The sequence below is a fragment of the Mirounga leonina genome, unplaced genomic scaffold (assembly GCF_011800145.1).
Source record: "Mirounga leonina isolate KUSES-001 unplaced genomic scaffold, KU_Mleo_1.0 Mir_173, whole genome shotgun sequence".
Lineage (NCBI taxonomy): Eukaryota > Metazoa > Chordata > Mammalia > Carnivora > Phocidae > Mirounga > Mirounga leonina.
The window spans coordinates 77,519,025-77,533,975 of record NW_023270447.1 but is presented as its reverse complement, the minus strand read 5'-3'; the positions used below and the strand labels follow the sequence as shown (position 1 = coordinate 77,533,975).

Here is a 14,951-nt window from a genome sequence, read left to right as displayed (position 1 = left end):
ACCCCCACCCCACTCCTAGGGCCCTATCCTAGGAGCACAATTGACTGAGCCCTCGGGGAGGGAGCCCCAGTGTGGGGACACTATGGAGGACTCCAGGTGCCTAGAGAAGGGGGGAGGGTGTCCCTGATAGGAGGTTTAAAGAGAGGCCTTTCTAAGGGCCACATTCCAGTTTTTGAGAGTTTGATGCAAGCCGAAAAGCAAACAGACACCCTAAGTTTGATGTAAAATTTCCAGGGTTGCCTGGTGGACTCTCTGAAGCCCACCCAGGAGAGTCCAGGTTAAGATGCTTCTCCACCAACAAGGGAGGGAAATGTCAATAGCCAGGTTGGTGGGACATGGTGGGCTGAGAGGAGGCATGACCACGGGCAGAAGGGCTGAAGCTGGGCTTTAAGGGGTGGAGCCTGGAGAGGTAGAATCAGACGATTGGCCGGAACGTGGGAGTGGGTGGGATCATGGAGTGGGAGACCTAGAGGGAGGGTAGTCTGCAGGAGTACAGCCAGATGATTGATTGGTGCAATGGAAGTAGGTGACGCTTTGTAAAGGAGGCCCTTGAGGGATGGGGGTCTTGGGCTGATTGACAGCACTCAGTAGGTGGGCGGCAGTGACTCTTTGCTTTCCTCACAGAAACGCTGATGGACTCAACCACAGCGACAGCGGAGCTGGGCTGGATCGTGCATCCTCCATCAGGGGTGAGTTGGTGGTCCCCCAACCCTGCCTGGTCCCTCAGAAGACCTCGGGTTCTGCTGCAGGGCCTGGATGCCCCTAAATTCCAGCTCCTTTCCCTCCTTCAGGGCCCGAGGCTGGCCTCTCATTGCCCCACCCTCCTGGTCCCCTACTATTGATGGAGCACCAGTTACCATGACAACATGCTGGTTGCTTTCAGTCTTTATCCTGTGGCATCCTCAGGGCGAGGCTGAGAAGTAGGAACACGCGCTGCCCCCATTCTACAGATGAGGAAAGTGAATTATCATTTTCTGAGCACCCACTGTATTACATACTGAATCAAGGAAGCGCCTTTATACACATCATCTCCAATCATATGGGGAGGAAACACCTCCATTTTACAGGTAAGGAAACTGAGGCTCAGAGAGTTGTAGCCACCTGCCAGGGGCGTTACACCTAGTTAGTGATGGGGCTCAGGTTTGTATCCAGGGCTGTGACTGCGTCCTCCGGGCCCCCTTTCTGGGTCCCCATAACACAAGACTCCCCCTCCCTGAGCTCTTATTCTCACACTTCCATGAGGCCCCTACTTCCCTGGGGCCAGTGGTTTGAGCCCAGGTAGGCTGTGAATCCCTCAGGAGCCAGAACAGGCACAATTTGAGATTCCTCGTTCTTCTAGCACCGACTTACATACAGGCTGTGGGGCCGGACGTGCCTGAAATTCTGTCCCAATTCTGCCACTCACCAGCTGCATGATTTGGCGCCAGTTCTTTAACCTGTCTGAGCTTCGGTTTCCTCATCTATGAAATGATGGTGGTCATGTCCTCTGCACCGGACTGATGTGAGGTTTTCCTGCACGGTGTCTAGCACAGTGCCTGGCAGAGGGCACCCCCTCCCCACCTCCCCCACGATGAGTAGCTGTAGTCGGACCACCATCATCATTGTCATGGTCATGAGTTTCGATATCATTACGTCCTCAGGGTATCATTACGTCCCCTGGGCTCTGGAGAGGGCTCTGGACTCCCCCAGCCCCTCCCTTCCCTTCCCCGCATCCCAGCTCCTCCCACTGGGACTCAGCTACCGCCCCAAGGAGCTGCATCCCACCCCCCACCCCACCCCCGCCCCGGCCTGTGCTCTCAATAGGCAGGGCCCTAGGGTCAGGCCTCTTTCTGTGGTTCTTTCTTGTCACCAGTTTTCCATCTGCGAAGGCGGCCGGGCCCGCAGCCCCACCCTAACAGGAATGAGGCCAGGCTCGGCTGCAGGGCCCCCGGACGCAATTATTTGGGGTGTTTAGGCTGCAGGGCCTCCGCATGTTAATTAGAGAGAGGGGAGAAAGGCAGAGTGCTCTAATTAAGTGCTCTAATTAAGTTCTGAAGAAGAGCAGTGGTTGTAACAAGGGGCTGACTTTGTCACATGGTGCCACCAAAAAAAAAAAAAAAATGCAACGTAGGGAGCTTCAGAGCCACCGCTGACGTCGAGGCTGGGCCAGCAGGCTCCAGTTCGGCCTTCCCCACGGGCACTGGCCCTTCACAACATCAACCCTCCCCAGGCCGGCAGCCACCACAGCGCCCCGCACAGACTTGGCCCAGATATCTGAGGAAGGCAGAAGAATAAAGAACACCCACTTGCGGGTGACACCTCTACTACCACCTGCCTCACCATCCCCCACCCACAGTCCCATTTGGCAGTTGGGAAAATAGAGGCCCAGCGAGGGGAAGTGACTTGCCCAAGGCCATGCATCAAGTTAACAGAGCTGGAACAAAACCCAGGACTCCTGGGCTACCTGTGGGTCGTTGTGTTTCAAGGCAGCGTGCCCAAGCATGGGAACGGGTCTAGGTCTGTGTGACCCGGGTCAAGTGGCCCCACTTCCCTGGTCTCTACCCGCTCATCTGTAAAATGGTGATGGTAATACAGCATGTGCGATAATCAGGACAAAGAAATGAGGTCCTGTTCCAGCACCCACCCCAGGCCTGCATGGGCGGGAGGGGGTGCCTTGCTGTTCCGGCTCTTTTGGCTCTAGCCCAGGGAAAGCCAGCCCATTGCCAACGGGGACACAGGAGGGGTATGGAGCTACTCTCGGCAAGCTCTCAGCCCCACCGGGGAGACCAGGCCGAGAGGCCCAAGGGTGCCCGGCCCTCGCCCAGGCTGGTGTCCCCAGAGGCCCACGGGAGAGTCGGCGAATGCAAACTCTGCAGCCGGAGAGAGCCTGCTGCAAGAGGCTCCAGAAGGATGGACAGAGAAGACGAGAGGGTACTCGAGGAGGGCACAGAATTGTGAACAAAGGCTCAGCATGTGAGTGAGCTTGGCTTGTGAGGGTCTGTGAGGAGACACCATGGGGCTGGTGCCCTTCATCCCCAGCCTTCCATGGCCCTGCCCCGCACCCCCAGCAGTGGGGCTCGGGAACTCTCAGCTGCATGTGAGAGAGCCAGTCTGGGGCCCAGGGAGGGTGCCGAGGCACCTGCCACAGGCAGGAAGGGTAGAAAGTCTCTCTCTCCAGGTCCCCTAACTCCTTTAGTGGTATCTTAACCACGTAAGGCCCCAGAACAGACTGCTTATCTTCCGCATCGTGGGGATAAGGGCTCTTCTTACGTCAGACTGGGAATCCCCTGGGGCAAGGACTGTGTCTCCCTGGTCAGAATAGGAGCTCCCAGTAGGCAGACGTTCTGACTCCCCATCAGACTAGTACTCCCCAAGCACAGAGCTATGTCTGTTCTCAGCAGAGGGAATTCCCTCAGGGTGGGCCTCTCCCTATTTTCCCTTCTAGGTGGGAGCTTCCCAGGAGCTGGGGCCACATCTCCTTTTTCACCCCAGGGGGGAGGGTCACATCTCCCATATTAATCAGGGGAAAACCAAGAACAGGGTGTGTGCCCTTCCCATCAGATTGGCATGTCTCCCTCACAGACTGGGGAATTCCTCGGGGCCAAGGCCATGTCTCTCCTCAGCTTGGGAGTTCTCTGATGATACGAATCATGTCTCCATCATCAGACTAGAAGATGCCTAAGGTAGAGTGTGTGCCTCCTCCATTAGACTAGGAGGCCCCCAGTGGTAAGAGTCCTATTTACCCCCATCCGACTGAAGGCTTCCCTAAGACAGGATCTGTGTCTCCCCTCTAGCCAGACGACCCATGGGGCTGAGCCCCATCTCCCCCACCTGACTAGCATTTCACCCACAGTGGGAAGAGGTGAGTGGCTACGATGAGAACATGAACACGATCCGCACGTACCAGGTGTGCAATGTGTTTGAGTCGAGCCAGAACAACTGGCTACGGACCAAGTTCATCCGGCGCCGCGGCGCCCACCGCATCCACGTGGAGATGAAGTTCTCGGTGCGTGACTGCAGCAGCATCCCCAGCGTGCCCGGCTCCTGCAAGGAGACCTTCAACCTCTATTACTATGAGGCCGACTTTGACTCGGCCACCAAGACCTTCCCCAACTGGATGGAGAATCCGTGGGTGAAGGTGGACACCATCGCGGCCGACGAGAGCTTCTCACAGGTGGACCTGGGTGGCCGGGTCATGAAGATCAACACGGAGGTGCGGAGCTTTGGGCCTGTGTCCCGCAGCGGCTTCTACCTGGCCTTCCAGGACTATGGTGGCTGCATGTCCCTCATCGCTGTGCGCGTCTTCTACCGTAAGTGCCCCCGCATCATCCAGAATGGCGCCATCTTCCAGGAGACCCTTTCGGGGGCCGAGAGCACCTCGCTGGTGGCCGCCCGGGGCAGCTGTATCGCCAACGCCGAGGAGGTGGACGTGCCCATCAAGCTCTACTGTAACGGGGACGGCGAGTGGTTGGTGCCCATTGGCCGCTGCATGTGCAAAGCAGGCTTTGAGGCGGTGGAGAATGGCACGGTCTGCAGAGGTAAGGGCAGCGGCGGGGCAGGTGCCCCTGAGGGGGCGTGGAGCTGCGCTCGGCTGCAGACGTGGGCCGGGGGGTTGGGGGGGGTGACTCAGGCTGGCAAGGGCAGTGGCCTGGAGCCGACCGTGAGGCACTCTCTGGCCGGGCTTCCCAAATCTGCAGCCAATGTTCCATGTCTCAGAGGGCAACGTTTGAAGAGCACTTCTAGAATGGTGGTACACGGATGTCCGACGGGGAGCGGGCAAGGTGATTTTCGTGGGCACAGGGATAAACGTTTCTCATCTTAATTATTATGTGAATCTTAACAACAGCAAGTGGTGCTGTATGTCTTCATTTACAAAAGTGATGTCGTTTCATCAAGGAAATAAGGCCTAGTAAATAACAGGGATAAGTTAATGTTTACTGGACTTTTGCTGCATCCGTCAATACAGGCCAGGCTCGACGGAAGTGACCAAACAATAAAGGTTTATTTCTCACTCAATGCTCCCTGCCCATCGGGGGTCGGCTGGGGATCCCCCACTCAGGGAGCCAAGCGGATGGAGGCGCCACCATTTGGAATGTGGCGATCATGAGGACAGGGAGAAGGAGTGTGAGGTGGATGGCATGCTGGCTCCCGAGCTCTGCCTGCCGCAGCGCACGCACCACTCCCCTGCACACTTCAGCGGCCCAGGCGAGTCACGCACTTCCTTCCGATGCAAGGAGCAGGGGGATGCTCAGGCCCGCCACAAGCCAGGCCTCCTGACGGCCACTCGTACTATGTGCTGAGCACTCTGTATGTCTAACTTACTACTCCTCACAAGAACCCTGGGAGGGATGGTGCCATTTTACAGGAAGAAGTTGAGGCTCATAAAGGGTTCTCTGATGCTAGTCAGGTGGGGGAGATGGGGCTCAGCCCCGTGGGTCGTCTGGCTAGAGGGGAGACACAGACCCTGTCTCCGCAAGGTCTCTCCTGGGGCTGAGAGTTAAGTGGGGGAGCCAGGAGTCTCATCCAGGTAGTGTGATTCCAAGTCCACCCCTTAGCCACCGCACCGTTTGGGGTGATTTAAGGAGAAGTCCTAAGTAAGCAATAATGCAGGTGCTGTTTGATTGTGGCAAACAATCGTGAAGGTGGTTGGCAAACATAAGTTTGTAAGAGGGACTGCGTGGTGGTAAGAAACCTGAGAAGGTAGACAGACCTGGGTTCAAATCCCAGCCCTGCCTGTTATTAGCTGTCTGTCTTGGGCTGCGCATGAAACCCTCTTTCTTAGGGCATTTGTGAAGACTCAACAATTCAAGGCTGTAAAGCACTTAAATGGCTTGTAGTACGCAGTAGGAGTTTAATAAATGTTAACCAAATGAGATGTGATGTGTACGAAGCCTGGCCTGGTGCAAGTACTCCACGGTGTGAGCTGGATGGTGATTTAAAGCCTACTTGTACCACTTGGGTACAAGTACTTGGGATCAGATCCTGGGGGTCCTCCAAATGCCAGGCTAAGAGTTTGGACCCAATTCTAGGGTTCCTGAGGTGCCAGTCACCGTGTGGCCTGAGGTGGCCGCAGTGATCCTACCCTTTATAAAATGCTGTCATGTCCACTGTCCCCGTGGCTCCCCCTTCTATGCTCTAAGCAGCATTTTAGAGGTCCCCAGGAGGATAAACGGGGGTGCCCAAGAGAGGAGGAGCGGCCCGTGGGACAGCTGTAGCCGTGCTCTCGAGAGATGGTGGCTGTCTGGCCGGGCCACCCACAGTGCTAGGATCAAGGGATGTCAAGAATGGCGTGAGCACACGGGCTAGAAAGAGGAAGGAGGGAATTCCAGCTTGTGTGGAGGTGATGGTCCTGGAAAAGAGTCAGGGGCATTGGGAAAAAAGGCTGGTTTCTGGGGGAGGATAACAGAGCTGGTTTTCTGTACTTAAGTGTAAAAAGAGCACAGCCTTGGGAGGTGGCAGGCCATGGGGGCAGAATCAGTCACTTGTTGCTCATTATTTATTCGCTCATCAAACCTCACCCGTGCCTGCTCCGTGTCAGACCTGTGCGGAACATCAGGTAGGACAGAAGAACGTGACTGTGGCGCAGCCTTCTAGGAGCCACCGTCTAGCGGGGGGACAGGCTGTAAGTGAAAAAAGGAGGGAATGCCTTTGACTGGCTTTGACTGGAACCACCTGGGCTGGGCGGATTGGTGGAGGGAGGTGGGGGAGGTGACACAGAGGAGGTGACACTGGGGCTGAGTCCTGAGAGAGGGATATGTTGACTAGGTGGCCCCGGCCTTCCAGAGGAGGGATCTGCAAGGATCTGGGGACGTGAAGCAGCACGTCCCACTGGGGGGACTAGTACAGTGTCTGGCATGACCGTGGCTAAGGGCTCAGGGAGCGATGGAGGAGGAGCTGTCCCTGGATGGGGCCCAGATGAAGAGGTACATTAGTTACCCGTTGTTGCCCAACAAGTCACCCCAAAATGTCGCAGCTGAAAACAACAAGCATTTGTAATCTCAGTGTCTGAGGGTCAGGGATCCAGGTATGGCTCAGGGCAGGTACCTCTGGTGCAAGGTCTCTCCTGGGGCTGCAGTATCATCTGATGGCAGTGCTGGGGTGGGGTCTGCTTCCACATTCACGCACATGGCTGTTTGCAGGCTTTAGTCCCTCGCCACAGGGACTCACGTGGGCAGTGGCTTCCCCCAGAGCGACTGACCTGAGAGAGGTCAAGAGAGCACCCACAACAGAAACCATAATCTTTTTATGACTTCATCTCAAAAGTGACATCTCATCGCTTCTGCCGTATTCTCTTTGTTAAAAGCCCGTCACACAGTTCAGGCCCCACTCCAGGAGAGGGAATTACGTTACATGGGGTGTGAGTGCCAGGAGCTGGGGTCACCGGGGCCATCAGAGAGATTGCCTGGCACAGGCAGGTTCTCCAAGGCTGAGCTTCTCCTCGCGAGTAGGCCCTGGCCCCCTCCGACCCACCTCCCTGGACCTCTGGCCTGCCTGCCCCAGGCCCAGGCCCAGCCAGCCACTGGGTGTGAGTGGAGGCCAGTCCGGTTGTGATTAATGAGCTCAGGAAGCCAGAAGGACACCAGCTCATGCTGTGGCCTATGTTGCAGCCGCCCAGATGTGGGGCTGCTCCAGCCCAGGTCCCACAGGCACCGCTCCTGCTGGCCTGGGGTATGGAGGAGTGGTGGTTGACAGAGTGCTTTCTCTGTCTCCAGCTCAGGGATTCTCGACCTTGACTCTGCCTCAGCATCTACCGGGAAGTTCGTTAAAATGCAGATTCCTGGGTCTGGTGCAGACATCTCCCCCAGGTCTGATTCTGTGGTTCTGAGATGGAGCCAAGAATCAACACTTTTAAACAAGCAGCCCTCATGCTTCTGTAACAGGACCATTAGCTTTTACACGTGATGTGGTAACATACCGTCAGTCAGACAAACAGGACTCAGGGCCAGATGGTTGAGCACGGGCCCAGCCCCCCCCCCCCCCCCCGCCACCACCACCCCAGAGAGCATCCACCCTAAGGAATGGAAGGGTTGTTAGCAGAATCTCTGGGAGAGTGTGGTTTGGAAAGATCCATTTAATACTGAAACGTAATGGGCACCTGGGTGGCTCAGTCAGTTAAGCGTCTGCCTTCGGCTCAGGTCACGATCCCAGGGTCCTGGGATTGAGCCCCACGTCAGGTTCCTGGCTCAGTGGGGAGTCTGCTTCTCCCTCTCCCTCTGCGCTTCCTGCCCACTCGTGCTCTCACTCTGTCAAATAAATAAATAAAATCTTTAGAAAAATATTGAAACATAATTTGATAGGAAAAAATCCATTGCTTCGTTAATACAAATTTGAGAAGATAACTGGATAAAGTCTACCTGACAGATGGCGAGTAGGTGAGTCCTCACAGGAGTGGCACAGCCATCCCAGGGGTGGGCAGGGCGGCTAATGAAGGGCCAGGAGTTCCCAGCGCCCTGAGCGTTTCCCAAAACTGTAGGCTACACCGATGAAATCTGACCAACTTCCTCCGGTGCCAACAGTGTGCTAGGGATAGTGGGGAAGGGAGGGGCCTGGAGATGCCAGTCAACCTCTCAACAAGCATGTATTACATACCCTCTGTGTGCCATTTGGCCCTCCAGCCAATACAGACAGTCCCCGATTTACAGTGGTTTGGCTTACAGCGGTCTGACTTGTCATTTTTCAACGTTCCAACGGTACGTTGCCACGGTAATGCATATTCAGCAGAAACCGTACTTCAGAGTTTGAATTCTGATCTTTTCCTGGGCTGGTGACAGGATACTCTCTCCTTATGCTGGGCAGTCAGCCACGTGAGCAGGGGGGTAAACAGGTGACACGTGCATCCCTTCTGCACCCACGTGACCCGTCTTTTGTCCACGTTCAGTACTGTATTCAATAAATTGCATGAGTTGTAACAGGCTTTGTGTTAGACGATGTTGCTCAACTGAGCACGCTTCAGGTATGCTAGGCTAAGAACTGATGTTTGGGAGGTTAGGGGTATTAAGTGACTCTTCCACTCAATATTTTCAACTTATGGTGGGTTTATCAGGACATAACCCCATGGTCAGTCGAGGCAGATCTGTATGTATTGAGTACCATCTATGAGCCAGGCACATACCAACGTTCGCTGCCCTCTCAGAGTTTTTAGTCTGAGTCGGAGGACAGAAGTAGATGGAGGGAAAAAATTAGTGAGCAGATAAATAAAATAGTTAAAGCTATGATGAATGAAAGGGGGGAAAAGATGCAGCAACAGAGGTCAAAGGAAGACTCGCTTTAGCCAGGTGGACCAGGGAAGGCTTCTTGGAAGAAGTGTCATTTGAGCTGACAGTGGCCACCCTGGGAAGGCTGGAGGAGAGCACCTGAGATGCAGGGTTTGGCTCATTGGCTCCTGGGTGAGCAGGGCACTTGGACACATGGAGAAGGCAGCAGAGTGTGGTCCTTCCAGAAATGAATTATATCCAGTCAAAGCACCTTGAGAATATGAGAAAGAAGGCATCTTTTCTGACTGGAGGCCTAGGAAGGCTTCACGGAGGAGGTGGCATTTGAATTAGGCCCTGAAGAGTGAGTAGGATTTGGATGGTGAAGGGAGGGAGGTCATTGTAGGTCAAAGAACCAACTGCATGAATAATGGCCCCGAGGTACGATAGTAGAGGGTGTGTTTGGTGGGTGTCCTGTGCCTTACCGGGGGTGGGTGTCAAGGTATGACTTCTCCCTACTCAGGCATCCGTTCACTTTTTATTGGGCGCCTGATCAGGACCTGCACTGGCCATACAGCTGCCAGGTGAGGGACTCTGGGGACTTTCTTCAGAAGAACTCTGGCCCCCTCTCCTCCCCAAGTCCCCAGTCTCCTCAGCATCACAGTCCCCACTGGGGTTCACTGCCAGCAGATCTGCTGGGGGGGGGCCTGGAATTCCTCCTCTGCAGCAGTGGCTCCCCCCAAGCTCAAGTCTGTCTGACTCTTTCCAGATGTTCATGGGCTCGATTGGGAAGGTGCCTCTGCCTCAGTGTCTCCAAGTTTGTCTCCGTAGCCCTATTTCTCTTGGTCTGTCCTTCCCTAGCTCAGCCCCTGCTCTGCCCCTGCCCATCAGATTCCCATCCTAACCCCCGTTGGGGGCCCTGCCCTCCTCTCTCCCAACAGCAGACCCGCATCTATAACCGATCTGGAGGCAGCTCCACAGCGATCCTGATTGCTGTGTGCTGTTGGGGCGTAATGGGATTTTTTAATATTTAGCTTGGACAGGGAGAGGGGCTGCGAGCCAGTGGGGAGGGGCCCGGGGGTGGGGGGCGGTTGCACGCACATGTTGATCCTCTTGCTCTAGCTTAGACTCCCAGTTCCCAGCTGCTGGGCTTCTCACAGCCTCTCCCTCTCCTCCACCCTGCCCTGCTTGGCAGCCCCCAGCCCTGCTCTCCTCCCACAGCCATGGTCTCTCCTTGACCTTGGCCTTGGAGACCTGGTTTCAAACCCCAGCTCTGCCTAACTGTGTGACCTTGGGCAAGCAACTGATACTCTCCCAGCCTTTGTTTTCCATCTGTAAAACAGGATAAACACAAAGGCTGCCGAGCAGAGTAAATGAGAAGATACCTAGAGAAGTGTTATAAAAATAAGAACAGGGACTTCTACCAAAACTGTCTTCTGCTGTGAATGTCTGGGTTTGTTTTTGGGTTTTTTTGGTCTCTGATGAGCTTTTTATTTTGAGGGAAAAAAAAAACTTTTTCTTATCACAAAAGCAATGTAGGTTTGTTGTTGAATCTTTAGAAATTACTGAGAAGCAAAAAGGAGAAAATTAAAATCATCCAGAGATAGCCACTGTCAACAGGCTGGTGGAGATCCTTCTGGGTGTATTTACACATATTGATTATGTTTAAAGAAAAAGTGAACTTCCCGCTAAAAATACACAAGGGTTTTTGACTGATTAATATTTTGTGGACACTTTCCCATGTCATGTGAGATCACCAGCATCATTTTGGAAGGCTCTTGGAATTCCATAGGAAAGATGTGTCATACTTTATTTACCAATCCTCTGTTGATCGACACGTAGATTGCTGGCCATTTTTCACTGTCTATCTTAACAAGTGCCAGGATGCATGTCATTGTCCCTGAATTTTTGTGCACTATTCCTGGTATTTGAGTAGATATGTTTCCAGATGTGGAATTGTGGGGTCAAAGGGTAGGTATGTTTTTTAGAGGTTTGATGCACAATGCCAAGGTACCCCCCAAAAAGGCACGGCCCCGGGTACCCTCCTGGCAGCAGACTTCCAGACTGCCTCTTTCCCCACATGCTCACCAGCAGGAGATATTCTGCCTGTCACTTTATTTTCCGCTTTATTTTCAGCCAAGGTAGGGAGAGGCCCAGGGATGTCTCTGGGCCTTCAGGGTTAGGCTCTGGGCCACGCTTGGGGTGGCCTCCTTCCTACCATGCTCTCAGCTCCAGCCCTCCCCATAGAGGCTGGACCAGTGGCCCAGATGCATCTGGCAAGTCCGTGGGGTAGGGTGCGGTCAGTCTTGGGGTGAGGAGGAGGGAGGCCGCCAGCTGGCAGGGCCTATGCTGGCTGGGGAAAGGGTGTGAGGGTTGGAATGCTGGGTGGGTGGGAGGAGAGGCCCAGACCCCCACACAGAAGTTCTGATGCATCTCTTCAAGGGCAGGGTGAAGACGCCCAGCTAGGGGAGGGGGAGGGCTAACAGACACCCCCTCCAAAGCCCCAGGCTCAGGCCAGGCCTGAGACCACACAGGCCAGCCTTTTGAGAAGGGGACTGGATGGGGAACCTGGCCAACACACTCGGCTTATTCAATTCTTGGCTCTTAAAAACTGAAGTGCCCCTTCCCTCACTTCTCCTTCCTGTATGCTCCCAAAGCATCTTTGTGTACAACCATCCATCCGTCTGTCTGTACATTGGTCCAGCTGTCCAACCAGCCAGCCGTCAGGGATTCACTAAACACCAGCTTCTGATTTTTTTTTTTTTTTTTTTGCTTCTTGGAGGGGTCAGTGATGTCTTCACAGAGGGCCAAGAGGCTAAGACATAGTGAGTGCCTCTCATGCCAGGTGTTGTGCCAGGCATTGGGGTGTTTGGAAAGATCAGTCATGGCCCCTGCCCTCAAGGACCACCCAGTCTAGAGATATCGACAGATGTATCTGCAGAAAGTGGAGGTAGAAGCAGACAAAGGCACGCGACCCACCTAGGTGAGCATCGTCTGGGGTCATGGTGCTCAGAGGAAGGCTTCCGGGAAGGGAAGCTGTTGAAGTGGAAGCCAAGCGAGGAGCAGGAGTTAGCCAGGTGAGGAGGAGGAGGAGGTGCAAAGACCCAGAGGCAGGCAGAGTGGGTGTTCTTAGAAAGGGTGGCAGGGCCACTTCAGCCCAGTTTCCTCTCTGAGTCAACCAAATGGAAGGATCTGGATATCAGGTCATGGGATGACATGGTCTTCATATTCCCTCAGGGGTCTGGGCAAGAAGCATTGAGCAGTTTTAGCCCCTGATACTAATAACAACCCCCCCCGCCCAGGGACCTGCTGTGCACCAGACCCTGGGCCAGATGTGGGGACTGCAGAGATGATGAAGGCCCTTCTTGCCTTCCTAGAGCTTCCAGTCTGGGGTGGGGGAGATGGCTCTATCTGTAACTATAGCCTTGGAGCACTTAGGAGGGAGTCAGGGGAAAGCTAGGGAGACTACCTGGAGGAGGAGCTCTTTTCCCAGGGCTTTGGAAAATGGAAGGAACCAAAGGCAGGAATTAGTCCAGAAAAAAGATGATCAGAAATGATACTGACCTTTAACTCTGGCCTCTTGCTGACCCCCAGACAAAATGCAGCCAACTAGGGGTGGGGGATGGGGAGAGGAGAAATGCTGGGCTAAAGGAGAAGGCTAGAGGGGCTGCCAGGCTTTTTAGTTCCATGTTGTCAAAGGGCTGGGTGAGGCAGAGGTTGCAAGGAGTCCTGAGGGCTGGGACTGGGCAGTCCCTCCTGTGTGCGCAGCTCTGTGTTCCATGCTGTACTCTATTATCTTTGGAATCTTCTATTGATAAGATTAGCTCCATTTTACACGTGAGAAGACTGAGGTCCAGGGAGGGTCAGCCTGTTGCCCAAGATCACATGGCCAGTAAGCAGTGGAGGCAGAATGGGAACCTGGCTTTCTCCAACTGCTGGGACAATTGATTAACCAGAATGGGGCGAGGCCTGAATGTACTCTGTCCTGCTCACCTCCCAGATTACTTGGGGGGGGGGGGGTGCCTGAGATGGGGGAAGTGAAAGGTTTGACAAATAACCAATGGAGGGACTCTTGCTCAGGACTGTGGGGCCACCCCGCTGGGGCAACTAGAAGGTCTTCTGCGTGGAAGAGGGAGGCTTGTGTCTGGGCCTTGAAGGACAAGGTGCTTTCCTATGGAGATGCTGGGCATGGGGGAATGCGGTCCCAGGGCAAAGGTTCAAGGGTGGAGAAGTCTCTGGGGGTCTCTTCTCCTCCTGCTCAGGGGGAGAAGGCCTCCAGGAGGGAAACCCACCCATCTGTGGCTAATCTCTGGCCAGACAGAAGAGCCCGTCGGCCCCCACACAGCATTTTCCGAATGCTCACCTTGTATCTCTAACAGCATACCAATCTTATTGAACGCCCCCATCGGAGTGGGAAGTAGACTGGGGCCAATGGTCACACTCCTTGGAGGTGGCAGAGGTAGGTGTGCACTCTCGTGCCCCCCACTTCTGATTTCTCCCGCTCTTGCAGGTGGCAGAAAGGCTCTGTGACGGGCACCCAGTGCTCATGTTTGTTAGGAGATTCCTGTGGACCAGGCCTCTCTCACCCAGGGTCTCACTGACTCTCAGTCCCCCTTGGGGTCGGGGATCATCATTTCTGTTTTACAGAAGAGGAGACTGAGGCCCAGAGAGAGTAAGCAGCTCGTCTGAGGTGACCCGGTTAGGAAGGGACAGGACTTGAACCCGGGCCGTCTGCCCCTGGAGCCCCCCTGGAGAGCTGTCCTCTCTCCGCCCCGGCCTGGCAGGGGACCCTGAAGGCACCAGGTGGACAGTTTGGTCACAGGCTGTCTCCATAGCCCTCCGGCAAGACCATAAACAGCTGGGGAAGCTCCCCTCCCTTCAGCCGCTGCCTTTACATCTGGCGAGAGAGGCCCGTTTATTGAGGAAGTTTATGCATTTAACAGTTTAAGCCTTTCTAAGCCTGTGGTACAACAGGATTTGGGAGCCGTTAACAATTCTGTGTGGTTAAGAGATTTTCATTGCTTTGCGGCAGCTGGCTCAGGCCCCACAGGCCCCACTCCGGCCTCCACCCCACCCTGCTGGGGCACCCCCTCCCCGGGGCCCTTTGTCCTCAGCCCCCATCCTGCTGTTTCTCCCGGGTTCCCCCTACTCAGAACCTTTAGGGATGAACTTTGACTTCGGAGGAGGAACAGGCCCAGAGAGGGGAATTCCAGGAGTTGGCCAGGGCCACACAGCAGGTAAGAGGCTTGAACTGACCTGCCTGCCAAAGCCTGAGTCCCTTCCCCGCCCCCCCAGACTGCTTTCCCGGGGAGATGGGGGGCATTATACTGTTAATTCCTCGCCGGCAGAACTGACAGAGCCCTTCTAGAAGCAACATGTGTTCCATCCCTACAAGGCTTTGGACAGGCAGGGGGTGGGGTGATGCCCACATTCATTCACCTTGTCAGGTACAGAGCTAGAATCAGAACCCAGGCCTCCCGAAGTCCTAATGAGAATTCTTCACACTCTACCAAACTGGTGGGGTTTTTTTCCATAGCTCGGGGGAGAAATGCCATTTGTAATTATAATGTCTTACATATGTACAGTATTTATTTACTTACACCCTGCCTTGTTCCAGAAAAGATTAGAGGCTGCTTTTGTATAGCATTTGGTCTCACCCTATGAGATTCTTTGATCTGCATGATACCCACAGGAGAGAAGCAAAGCGAAGGTTACTATCGCCATTTTAGAGACGAGGAAAACTGAAGTCAAGAGAGGACCTAACTTTCCCAGGGTCACACT

At 54.6% G+C, this 14,951-nt stretch overlaps 1 protein-coding gene across 2 annotated transcripts in view; it reads left to right on the top strand.

Annotated features, from left to right (window-relative positions):
- The first annotated feature begins 366 nt into the window (after positions 1 to 366).
- Positions 367 to 14,951, top strand: part of EPHB2 (EPH receptor B2) — a 124,581-nt gene continuing 109,996 nt past the window's right edge. For both annotated transcript variants that reach the window (XM_035019547.1, XM_035019546.1), the window contains exons 1-2: positions 367 to 689; positions 3,833 to 4,517. In XM_035019547.1, the coding sequence (XP_034875438.1) occupies positions 633 to 689; positions 3,833 to 4,517 (742 nt within the window). In that variant the 5' untranslated portion in view covers positions 367 to 632. The remainder of the gene's footprint in view (positions 690 to 3,832; positions 4,518 to 14,951) is intronic.